This window comes from Cuculus canorus, chromosome 3, assembly GCF_017976375.1.
Source record: "Cuculus canorus isolate bCucCan1 chromosome 3, bCucCan1.pri, whole genome shotgun sequence".
NCBI classification, from domain to species: Eukaryota; Metazoa; Chordata; class Aves; order Cuculiformes; family Cuculidae; genus Cuculus; species Cuculus canorus.
The window spans coordinates 32,266,405-32,279,819 of NC_071403.1; the positions used below are offsets into that span (position 1 = coordinate 32,266,405).

The following is a 13,415-nucleotide window of genomic DNA, read 5'->3' on the forward strand; positions in this document are numbered from 1 at the left end:
GATATAACTGATTCTTGTTAAAACATTCTTCCATTTTCAATGCTATGAAAATCTTACTCAGTTCCAACAAAGAAATCCAGTCTGTAGTATCATTATTTTTCTTACCGAATTTGCAGCACCTATGCTAAGCAAACACAAAAAGTCAAACAGAATGCTAGATATGCATTAATAGACATCATTTATGCTGGTTATGACTTAATTTAAGAACAGAAAAACATGTTTTTACAGCAAAATAGCGATGTCATTGCAGAATCCTGCAGGATGAATTGCGCTGCAGATTTTACCTCTAATTGCTCAATAAAAAAAAGCCAAGGAGCAGGCAGGGGAAGCTGGGACAGGGAAGAACAACGCCTGCTGTGAAACTGGAAAAGTGTTTGTCAGCATCAGTGGCCGAAGAGTCCCACAGCCCTGCCGCCACACTAACGGGCTGCTCCCCTGCCTGTAAAAGCTACCTACTACTCACTCCAGTAAAATTCCACAACGGGCTGGCTAAGCCTCTTTTGGTGTATATGTATCTTTTATATATATATATATATGTACAATACACAAAAAACCAACCTGAGACCCTCTTCTGCTGTGAAGGCAAAATTCATTGCTGACTACAGCAGCATTGTAACAGTACCCCCACTTACGCTAGATTGAAAAGTCCAGCCTTTATGAGTCGTGGGTAAGAAGGGCTTTTCTTCTAGAAAGACCAATTGCATAGAGGTCAGGAGACTCATTAACTTGCGTACTTACCAAAAGTAGTTAATTAGGCCATTAGTGACAACATATTATAGAAAGTATGAAAAGTGCATAGGGAGGATGATATGTGGGATGGGAGAATACTATAGATGCTTGCCAGAACAGCTGAAGGTTGAAAAGGGACAGTGACAGACACAAGACCAGCCTCATGGTAGACACAGGTTTGCTCCAACAGAGCCTGGGGCAGCAGACAGTGCTGAGCAAGGAGGAACATAAAGCTGTTGCCTGTTCTGTTGCTATCCAGGGATCCCTCGTTTTGGACATCTAGGGGCATGAGTTTTATTTCAGCCCTCTGGCTGTGGCCATGTGCAATCTTAAAACCCTGAAGCTGCTTCTTGACCATAGTGACCTCATAGCTTAGCAGCTTCTCCTCTTTGCAGGAGGACTTAGTGCTGGGGGAGCACAGCCGCTTGTGTTTGGCAGCTGGAGCCGTCCTTATGGCAGGCTGTGCCGGGGTAGGGGGTCACAGCAGAATGTATACAGGTCATACACTCACTGACCATGAGGCACAGGTTAAAGTCCATGCTGTCTTTGGTGCCCACTGTAAATTATTAACTTTTTTTCCCGAATTCTTAATTTAAGATCACCAGATTGATAGGAAACTCTTTTATTACTAAGCATCAATTTTTCTGTCACGCAAACATACAACAATCTTTTCAGCAAATTCATCAAACTCCATTTTAAAAGTTAAATTTCCCTGAGAGAAGAGATATTGCTGCTCATGCACCAAAATGTTAAGAAAAAAAGCATTGCAGTAGCAATAACTACTATTGAAATTCACCAAAAGAAATTAAGGCTTCTTTCAGCAGATCCTGTGATCTATTTTCCTAGGCTGATCTCAAAAAGAGTAGTTTTTGGCAAGAGTATTTTATATGCCAATTATCTTCACATACACACATCGCATTATGTAAGAGATATTGTTGCAAGTAGTAGTTTTCAATATATCTTTTTTTACAGACTGTTTTTCTTTTTAAAAGGCACACTTTATGCAATTTTTAAGGTCTGTGACCACAGTCCCTGTCCTAAAAGGTATAATCTCTTGCAGTGTTTTTCCATCTCTCCAGTGACTTGCCATGGGAGATAATTATTTGGCAAGTACATTTTGTCACTCTTGCCAGGAGTGTCAAATATAGAAGTCAAGAAGACTTTGTAGGTTACTGCTCCTGTATAGACACTCAATGAATGCCAGAAGTCAAATGAGCGTAAAACTGTCTCTACAAAAGCTTGAGCAAGACACAACATGAACGTGTTCCGATCTTTCTTAAAATATTTCTGTGAAAATTCACCCCAGTTTTCCTTGTTTTCAGTTTACAGCTTATAGTAAGAAAGACTTTTGCATTTTCTGGCTCTTTCACACAAGTTTTAAGATCTCATCAGTAAGAAAAGCAACTGGCAGTTTCATAATGTCAGTACCTGAACTGAAGATCTTCCATAAAGTTTATGAACAGATTTCAGATCACTTGTGCTCTCGCTGTAGTTTCATGACACAACATACTCTGTGGCACTGTCACTGTAAGATATTTCCTCCCTTCTCCTTTCCCACTGTTTATTCATCCCTTGAGACATAGTACACTCTGCCTTCAGTTGTGGTGGTACTTTTTATGTGGACCAGCTGTGAATTTTATCTGGAAAACTGACCTGACTTGAAAAAAAAAGTCAAAATAGATGATTAAAAAAAACCCAAAACAAGCCATATCAGTCGCTTGATCCAATTCATACTGCATCCATGAAAACAATCTGCACCAGTCTCTTTGAACAGTGGCACCTCTGGCATGCAAAAATATCTGAAGAGGACATTGCTGCATATATGTTAGAGAATAAATCCCCAGCCTCAGATTACTTTTACCATTGTCAGTTACTGCAATCCATAGATGGGGTCAAATCTGTCAGACATTAATTTTTTGTTAAATATGTTCCTGATAATATTTGTTTCCTTGTCTGCCCACCAAAGAGAGGTGAGGATGATTTACTAGATACTCCTCAAAAGCTAATCTAAAACTTTAAAAGTTCTTTCAGCATAGGATAGAGTCACAAGGCTATTCTGTGATTAGCAAAAGATTTGTACTATTCCAAACATTTCATGAAAACTATTTTAATGTTTGTCTTTTCAACCACCTTGTTAGCCAACTGCTTAGTCAGAAAACACCACGTTTTCATTGTGCAGTGTTCACTGAACAGGATTGCTTCAGTGGAAAATTTCCAGATACTTACTATTTCTGAAGGAATTTGTGCTCAGTAACCACTTCGACCTCTGTATTCCATCCTGTTTTTTTTTTTTTATGTGAGAAATGCATTCTTTCCACTCTAAACCAAAAAGCTGTTATACACCTAGACATCTATTTTCTGAATAGAGCTGAATGAGACTCAGGAGCAGGGTTTTTGCTGTGGTACAGAGATGCAGATTTGGAAGCAGCCTTAAATACATAACTGACGGCCTTATTTGACTTACAGTGTCAAGAGTAAACTTCCCTCTCAAAGGCAGTTTCAGCTACTCTAAGACTTGGTCTCAGCCTGCAGCAGCAAGATGGTTATTTACAGAATTTCTTTTCAGAGGCAGAAGATGCTGTGTAGGATATCCAGCTTAAACATATCAACAGTACAGATGCAACAGGAACAAGAAAGCCAGTACAGATCAGGAAGGCCCCAGAAATTATATATCATCACTGGAGACAACGTGTGCATGAACGTAGAATCATAGAATCACAGAATAGTTTGGGTTGGAAGGGACCGTAAAGCCTATCCAGTTCCAACCCCCCTGCCATGGGCAGGGACACCTCCCACCAGATCAGGCTGCTCAGAGCCCCATCCAACCTGGCCTTGAACACCTCCAGGGATGGGGCAGCCACAGCTTCCCTGGGCAACCTGTGCCAGTGCCTCACCACCCTCATGGTGAAGAAATTCTTCCTAATGTCTAGTATAAATCTGCCCCTCTCCAGTTTATATCTGTTCCCCCCTCATCCTGTCCCCACAAGCCTTTATGAATAGTCCCTCTCCAGCTTTTGCTATAAGATCTTCTCAGAGCCTTCTCTTCTCCAGGCTGAACAAGCCCAACTCTCTCAGCCTGTCCTTGTATGGGAGGTGCTCCAGCCCTCTGATCATCTCTGCAGCCCTCCCCTGGACCCATTCCAACAGTTCCATGAAATCACCAAATAACAGAAACTTACCAAGTCGTTCTTACAATTGTCTAAAATTGACTCTCTGAAGAACTATAACACTTCTATCCTGTTAAATTTATGCACGTTTCCCTTTGATTAAAAGGAACCTAGAGTTTATTTGGCTGCTCACTACTGCACCTTTAGTATATCAGCTTAGATGAAGAAAGTCATATTGGTGTAAAAATCAATAATTCGTGCTACAGAATTAAGGGCCATACTTTCAAATGTTTTTTGGTTTTTTTTTCAATTACTGCAACATTTTTTCTCTTTTTTTGCTATCTGAATTGGGCACGTTAGGTTTCTGTCCTCACTCGTGACAAAATAATCCAGCTGTTAAATATTGCTGTGTTTTATCAGTTTCATAGCACAGTTTTAAGTTACGAACAGACATGGGCAGCAGAAAAAGCAGTCCTGATGTCCTGGTATTTCTAGTGCTCCTCTGCCAAGGGTTACCACCCCAGGGGAAAGCCAGCCAGAAGGAAAGTGTGTTTGTACCTCAACCACTTCCATGCAACCCCCAACCTTGTGATTCAGCTGACAGTGGCACAAAGGGTCTGGACTCAAGCAGCCAAGGTACTCACATGTGCCACTCCTTGCCTTTATGTACTCCTGGTTGAGGGGGAATAAATCACTTGTAGCTTAATGGCATGGGCTATATCCACTAGCTTTCCTGCATATGTAAACTAGAAGGGATTCTGCAGAAGTCAACAATGGATTTGAAACAGTGCAGCAACATTAGAGGTTACCACAGTCCTTGCACCATATTCTAGGCTCCCTAAGTGAAAGGAAGACAAATGGTTTGTAACCTGCCATGGAGCGATTCATCTACAGATCGATTATCTAGGAAGAGAGAGATGGACAATCAAACATCTCATTTGCATGCTGTGAGGAGCAACTGCATTTTTTCTCCTTCACATATTTATAATATCTATTTTGTAACTAGTAGACATGAAGCAATAAAAGGGAGAAAAAGAAGTGGAACTACACTCTACAACTACCTGAAAGGAAGTTGTGGAGAGGAGGGAGCTGGCCTCTTCTCCCAAGTGACAGGGGACAGGACAAGAGGGAATGGCCTGAAGCTCCGTCAGGGGAGGTTCAGGTTGGATATCAGAAAAAAATTCTTCACAGTGAGAGTCATTGGGTACTGGAACAGGCTGCCCAGGGAGGTAGTAGAGTCGCCTTCCCTGGAGGTGTTTAAGGAACGGGTGGATGAAGTGCTGAGGGACATGGTTTAGGGAGTGCTAGGAATGGTTGGACTCGATGATCCAATGGGTCCTTTCCAACCTTGTGATTCTGTGATTCTGTGATTCTGTGGAAATTTAAAACCATCACTGAAACCAATGGTCAAACATCAAATGGTGCACATTAATTTCTTTTGGTCAGCCCTTTTTTCATTAATCAAAATCACTACGAAATAGATTTTTGTAATTCTGGTACATACGTACTCACAGTGGTACCAATACAGCAGTTTTGAACTTGAGGTCATGGCTCGAAGTGGGGCTACAGCAGTTACCAGCAGAGCATCAATTACAGTGAGAACAGGGCAGGCAAGCAAGAATGGACTGCCAACCGCAACAGCAATTCCAGCACCTTCCAGTGGCAGAGCTGGAGTCAGTCCATTTCATTCCACTTATTCACTTGCCCTCTCTGCTTTATGTGTGTCAAGGATATATACCAGGTAATTTAATTAAAAAAATAACATTACGATGCAGTTTTGACGTTATTTAGGTTTCTTTTGGAATTATTTGGATCAGTGTTAAACACAGCAGGGTTAGTTACACTTAAACAGCAGTAACACTCTAGGCTGTATACTTGGATGTTTCCATTCCAGAAACAGCATTTTTATAAACACCTACCATCTAGAAAATTAGTATGCACCCTGTCTACATGATATTACTAGCATTACTTTTCACAGGAAAAACTCAATTCCAGTATCTTGGGTAACACTGTTTCCTTTTCATCAGTCTCTTTTCTGGGGACAAATTCAAATTTAATTCCTTTGCACACTGCAGTGTTTCCATCAGTTTATGTAAACAAATAATTTCACACCATAACCTATAAAGTGTCTAACAGAATTTAAATGTTTTTATTGAGATTCCAGCTAATTATAGACATCAGCAGTACTTAATATATTAACTTACATCTCATTCTTTTTTCCCTATTTAGGAAATCAGATGTTTTCTGCCATTTACCTTGATGACATGTTGCACTGACTTAATTCAAACTATGGAATATTTATTTTATCTGAAATTTTTTTCTGTTTATAATTCTGAAATAAACCCCATCAGTTTTCATATTAATTATGTCACTGCTCATTTGTTATTCTATATGCATATTTCTATTACAAAAGCCTAAATCTGCTATAGCTGAAGGTACAAATACTTGGATTGAATACCTACTTCACAGTGGTGAAAAACAGCAATTCTGAAGCAAGTAGCCATCTATTCTTCAAAGATCATTTTGCATAATAATTAAGCCTTAATGTTGTCACAATTAAATTATGCCTTTTAAGAACTCTATTTTTATTTCCTATTCATAGTAACACCTAAGAAGAATTGGATGCAGCCACTTTCAGTCTGAATTCTACATCAATTCTCTTCATTCCATGCCACACTTATTGTTAATCTTACTACCCATGGCTTTAAATTTCTATATTGGAAATTTAATTCCTCCATGCTTGGAAAATGATTGTAAAATTACTCATTCTTATAGGTTTTTTAAAGTTTTCGCGTGAAAAAATGCAGCAAGTAAGAAATCTGTGTAATTAATTTAAGCATGCTGGGCATCACTGGTTACACGTTTGTAACCATTCTTGCACACAGTAATAGAAATCTCAGTTTTCAATTAGAAATAATAAGTATTAGTTTTGTGGATCAAATTATTTTTAAACTGTTTCTCTAAATATTTGACAGAAATGTAATGGAATTTTGGGGTGCTTCATTATTTCTTTCTTCCTTAGTAATAAACAATAATTTTACCCATAGATTTTGCAGCTTTGAATATGACTTGGATGATTTGGTCTGTTCCTGTGGGCTACATCAAGCATCGCATTAGCTGAATAATGAGACATTTTACCCTCTCTGTCTCCCTTTGCAACTCCTAGAATGTTCTTTTGACTTTCACAACAGCGACTCTTCATCAGTAGCAAAACAGAAGTGCTGAAGAAGACACCTTTGTCTTACTGGCTTTTTAGGAAAATTTCACTAAAAAAGAAGAATCACTCAAAAAGATGTTACATTTAGGGAATTAAGTATCAGATAATACTGTGTCTTCTAAAATTTAAGACCAAGTCAGCCTTTACAAGGCATGGTTTTAGGAAAGGCGACTCAATTTCAGCCAGAGATTCTTTGCTGCCAAAGATAATACACCAAGTTGCAATTCCACCTGTGTGGAATTCTGCAGTTGTTTATCTACAGTTCCACAACTTCAAGAAAGGGATTCAGTATAATGCACAGTCTGGTATGGCCAACGTATTGTTTTCTATGAAACTTGGGTTTGTTTATGCATGAATTGTTTACGTACATCCACATTTAGGAGCTACGTTCTACATTCAAAATGCAAAAGGCCTCCACACCAAGAGCTTTTCTCTCTTTGTGTAACAGAGTAGCTTGCATCTTCTAAAGACTTTGGTAAAGCTCAGTTAGAACACTGAAGAGGAGTAAAACATAGCTCCCTTCTTCGTCTCTTTTCAGGTGTCTACACTGATGATTTACCAATATTTCCTCAGCTCTCACAAGGGCTGCATGGAGGTTCTTGTGAGGTCAGCCAGTCTGTCCCACACGTATTCCTACTCAATTAGATTAGCATCCCCAACAAAATATCTTCTCCAAGGCAACGCAGGTTATCTCTAAATCCATATAAAAGAAGGTCACTGAGCACAAGAGGACTTTCAGCTTCTTTTTCAGGTTCTTAACTCACCTTTCCTCCAAACTCTCCCACTTCACTGCAAATGTGTAGCTTGCTCTGCCTAGAATTCCTCAACTCCTTCTCTCCAAATGGTCATGAGAATCTGCCCCATAATAAGACCTCGTTAAATTATTAGTGTTCACTGGAGAGCTTTTCAGTTTGTTTTGTTTTGATTAGCAGCCTGGTCATGAACTTCTGTCCAATTTTTGTTTACTTATAGTTGCTTCCAGTTTCAGTGCTGGATATAGGTTTTGCTAGCCTGTGTCTTCACAGGACAATAAAACATTTCTGCTTTCTGTCCTCTGAGAAATTTACACACTGTAGAGTACATAAAATAGTATGAAATGCTGAAAGTTGATTTAATAGATCTTGGATATTTGAAATACTGCATTTAATTTTAATTAGATACACAAGACCTTTTCTACAACCTCTCTAAGAGACAAGTAAAAATTTTAACAGCATTATTGATCTTTCCGAAGAAAATATATTTTCATTAGTTTTATTGGTCACTTATCTCTTCCATGACCAATAGATCAAGTTATTCTATATTGTTTTTAATTTTTTAATGGAAAGCAGACAACCTTTTTATTTCCTGTCATTCAAAGATGATGATTCTACTACCTTTCTCTTTAAACTGTTAAATTCTCCCAATTCTGCTGACCTAAACTGCATTCCAAATGCAATTCTGTATTCCAAAGATGCAGAGAAAAAATTGCAACCAATAACTTGCTTTAGAATATGAACCATGAATATAAGTTATTTCTATGAAATGTGGTCTCATTAGTATAATTTCACCATATATCCAGCGGCTTTGTGTCAGACAATGCATGTGTTATTGCTTATTTATTATTGCTTATTTTTCACCCTTTATATTTGACTTTCTCTCTGGCACTAGACAGACATCCACCAAATGAAATATTATGTCATAGATAAGATAATATTTATTTATAGAAAAATGGCTAAATTAATATTATTATATGTAATATTTTCTAATTTTTCATCAAGGACACAAATCTATGCCTGCAATTTAAAGACTAACAAAATGCATTTTTTTCCTACTTCATAAGTTCTAAATGACTGCATTAATCTTCCTTTTTCCTTCTCAGAAAGGCACTTGCAGGTTTTATTCCCTTACTTTTCATACCTTTGGGATTTCTGTGTTTTCAGAATAGGCTTGATCTCTCATTTCTCTGATCTTAATGCTCTCAATTCAATAGTTGGCTTAAATCAGGTTTTCCTGGAACTGACAGCAAAGATTGCTGATGGAACGCCAATAACATAGCAAGCACTGTACTAGTAGAATCATTGCATACGTGACAGTTTTTCTGACGTCTGACTTACAGGAGAGCAATGCAAGGGTCTTGGTATCTGCTTCGTGTTATCTTGAGAGTAAGACTATGCTGTGACACAGAAAAGAGTCCTGCCAGAATCATTTTTGTCATCCCAGTCTTCTAGTGAAGCCTCAATTAGTTCATTTAGGCTGACAGTAAAGAATGTATACTGTATACTTAGATACAATACACTGTATGCAATCCATATACATTTATACTACTTCTCAAGATTCCCTTTTTACTCAATGAGGAAGCACAGACTAATCTAGGTGAACTGTTCATCTTCTCCTAAACCACTCAATGAAAGTAAGACAGATGGATGATGCCCTTAACGGGTCTGATTCTCCCCCCTGACAAGGTGACTGAGGCAGATGTCTGAAATTGATACTACAGGCCTGTAAAATTAGTGAGATGATCTCGCTAACTCCTTGATTTGGACAACTCATTTCCCCACACACATAGCACAGACTTATACAGAAGGATCTGGTAGGAATGTAAATTCTTCCAAATCTCTTTCACAACTTAGAAGGGAGAAGGAAGTTGCACCATGGCTGGAAAAGTACAGGCCATTGCGGATACAAAACATTTAAATGGCACTGAGCTCCATTCAAAGCATGATGCTGACTGCTCTTTGTAGAGCAACAAATTATTCCCAGTTTTCTGAAGCACCTATTTGGCATTTGTTTTCTGCTTCCTGTTGCCTTATTGGCATTTTCCATCTGTTCTCCCGGCCTTGGCCATCTGCTCTGAGTGAGGTGAGCATTATAGTTTGTCTGCCAAAGTGTGATATTGAATGAAGGAATAAATCATTATGTTAAGGGCATGAATTAGCTTAAGCAATAATGAGAATAATAGGAATAAGCTTAAGCAAATCTTGGCCAGCTTGCAGTTAGAAGGAATGTGATTGTAACAGGAGTTTAGCTTGTTTACTAGTTGGAATAAGCAGCAAATCAAGTATTGTGTATCTTAAAAAAACTTATCTCTGACTGATGCTCCAAGACACCGAAGCAGGGCTGGCTAAAAGGAAAAAAGACAGTTCTGTAGCAGAAACAAAGAACGGACCTGAGCTTACCGACATGACACAGAGATGAAGGAGATAAGATAAAGACCACCAGAGACTTCCAAAGACACAGAGAAACTGTGATGCCCATAAGAGAGTGGGTGACAAACTATGAAAATGAGTTCTTAAAAAATAATGAATATGTAATGTGTTTCCCTGGAATCTATATGGATATGTATGTTTAACCAGTATTTCCCGGAATCTATATCAATATGTACATTTAACCAGTATTTCCCAGAATCTATATGAATATGTATGTTTAATGAGTATAAAAGTCATGTAACCAGCCTCAATAGTTGGACACATTAGGTGGAACCATGCCCTGTGTACCCAGCAACGCTTATTAAAGAACACCTGCTTAATAAATTGTCGCTGATTACTGAGTTTGGCTTTTTCACGGCATCAGTATTAAACTATACATTAGGTCTCTAGGTAATTTCAGTATTTTTCAAAGACTGCTAAGACTTCTCTCCCAGTATATAAACAATCTGACTGATCAACTCTCATTATTACCACTTGTAAATCTCTATCTTGAACAGTTTTTCATCACATTTTATCTAGTCTTGAGCTTCTAACCAAGTCATAGCTACTTCAGTTGATATTTTCTCTGTCTTGCTATTTTTTTCTGTATTTCTGAGAAGTTGAGACTTTCATGTTCTTGCTCAGCTGCTATAGCTTCATGCCTCAAGTAACCTCAAATAAAATTTCAGCTGTGTATACAAGGTACAACACCAAAAAAACTGAGACTAACCCTATAGCTCAGGAATCAAGAGTGGGAGGGGAGGTACAAGGAGCTGGTCATAGAACATGCTCCAACCTGTCACAGTGAGACATGGCTCAACTCGATCACTTCACTCAGTATAATTGGACGCAAGTACAAATATAGACATATTTCCTACTCTCAGTCAGAAAATGTTAGTGTGCAAGACTGAACTGAGAGCTAACATGAATACAATGAGCCAGCCCACCATGCTTTGCCTGTGAAGCAGTTTTACATAATATCTACCTTTTCCCAAAGATCAAGTCAGTGCTCAAAGGAACCCATTATTGTCGGTAGATGTGAAAGCAAAAAAGATGGAGATCCTCAACAGCCTTTCAGAAAATGAACCGTGGAATTGCTTTGAAGGTTGGCAGCATCATATGCAGCTGTGTGATAGCTCAGAAGGGAATTGTTTTGAATATGATCATAGTTAATTTTCTTAATTTGTTAAATAAAGAGTTACAGGAGGCAGAGTCTTGGAGTTTTTCTGTTGGACCTCATATATCTTAGTTCCTTTTTTCTTGTGCATATCAACATGGTGACACATGCATTTTAATGGCATGTGCTGTGGCTTTTAGGGCCCTTTATAAAACATTTCCTTTCAACTTTGGGATATTTTAGTACTGCTGAAAATCATGACTGTTATGAGAAAATTATTGACTGAACTTTTATAGGAGTGATATCCCAGCCCCAGGCATTGTATTACAGGCACTGTACAGAGCCTTATATATTTCATTTTCATTCATACCATAATATTTGGGGATTAAACAGTGGATCGTCGTCTCCTTGATGTGTGTGATAATCGTCTTATGCTGCCATAACTATGTCCCTACTATAATTCTGTCTAGGAGCCTCCATGGGGAGTTGCCAGCATTTCAGCAGTGAAGTCTGAATCTCAGCAGTTGGTTTACAAATTGTATAGTACAAGTGCAATTTCATACTGCTTTTATTCAGTTATTTTTCTACTATTGTTACCAACTTTTTAATTGGCTTCTATTATTATAATCTACTCCTTCAATTCAGAAACAGGCAGAGTGTTATTGCACATTCTGATGCAGTACAGTTTTGTCTATGCAGATTCTCTGCTAGACTGCCTCCAGTATGATCTGGATCCCAGCAAACTGTTAGAACAGACCTCTTGCAGAACTCACTGCTACAGTGTTGTCACCATTATCCAGGAGCACTTGCCAGCATCCAACCTTAGTTCTGAGCCTTAAGAGTATTTCTACTTTTGCCTAGTCAAGTATAGATATTAAGATCTTTGTTTAAGCTGCTAGATTCTGCTCTGTGAAAACAGATGGCTTTTCTTGCTTCTCCAAGACTGTTATGATGCCATTCAACCAATGCAGTCAAGTACTCTTTGCAAAGTATTGGGATAGCTTCTCCCCACCCCATCCCCCCCAAAAAATAGAGAAATTAAATGCAGCCAAGTCCAAGTATTTTATGAAATGTCTGAGATAAGCACAGGCTGATTCAGATGTTAAAATATAGAACAGTTATAAAGCAGAAGAATATTTCTCAAGCATTTCTGTCAAACACTACCCTTCACGAGGAGCCAAAAGAGGACTTAGATTTGAGATTCTTCTGTCTAGCACATTCCAGTAAACACAAACAGCTGTCCACTGATGCATTTTGAAAATTGAATGACAGTTAGGTTCCTATGAACTTTTCCACTGCATAAAGTAGCCAGTATACAAGGAATAAAAAGGTTTTTTGAAAACAATCTCTAGACCACAGGATTTTGTTCATCTTCAGGAAACCACAAAATGCACATTATATTGTTTACAAATACTAATTTTGTGTAGGATGTACTAAACACTAAATAAATTAGTATTTCAGAAAAAGCTTGTAATGTTTCTATTTTCTATGTTAAAGCAAATCATCTGTGCAAATGCTGAATATAACTGCTGATTTCTCCATACCGACTTGGAAAAGGAAAATCAATTTCTTTGTACGTCCAAAAAGGACACTTCTCCACTTGAAAAATATATTTTTTTGAGAAGTGCCTCTCAAGATATCTGTAAAATATTTCAGTTTGAAAAACTATTACTTGAAACTATTCTTATTTACTTTTTGTGAAAAGAAATGGTCAGCGTGTTCTTTGCGATACTTGGAACTCTGTTCTTTGATACAAACCCAAGAATTCCTGGAAGTATCATGTACACAGTACAATTTTCAGAAGGTGTAATGTTACCGCAACAAGACCTGTAAGCCATAAAACAAGAGACAGGACAAAGGCATCAGCATGAAAATAGGAGCCTGGAAAAGTTCTGAGATGTGAAAAGAAGATAGATGGTTTGGTGTAGGAATTTAGAGGTGAACCAAGAGCCCTAGAAAGCAGGGAGAAGAGAAATGGTATTAGCATTGAGTGTTCAAATATTGCCACTATGGCACTGACCAGCACTGCAGAAATCCGTTGAAAGAATCTCCACAAAAGTCAAGGCAAAGGGGTTTTTTTG

The 13,415-nt window shown here is 38.3% G+C and overlaps 1 protein-coding gene across 2 annotated transcripts in view; it reads right to left on the minus strand.

The window, feature by feature from the left end:
• Positions 1-13,415, minus strand: part of SLC22A16 (solute carrier family 22 member 16) — a 39,741-nt gene that overhangs the window by 21,141 nt on the left and 5,185 nt on the right. The window contains exon 1 of one of the 2 annotated variants that reach the window (XM_054063692.1): positions 2,158-2,315. The exons of the other annotated variant lie outside the window; for it this stretch is intronic. Coding sequence (XP_053919667.1) covers positions 2,158-2,177 — 20 coding nt within the window. The 5' untranslated portion in view covers positions 2,178-2,315. Of the gene's footprint in view, positions 1-2,157; positions 2,316-13,415 lie in introns of those variants that run through there. 2 annotated transcript variants of the gene reach the window in all.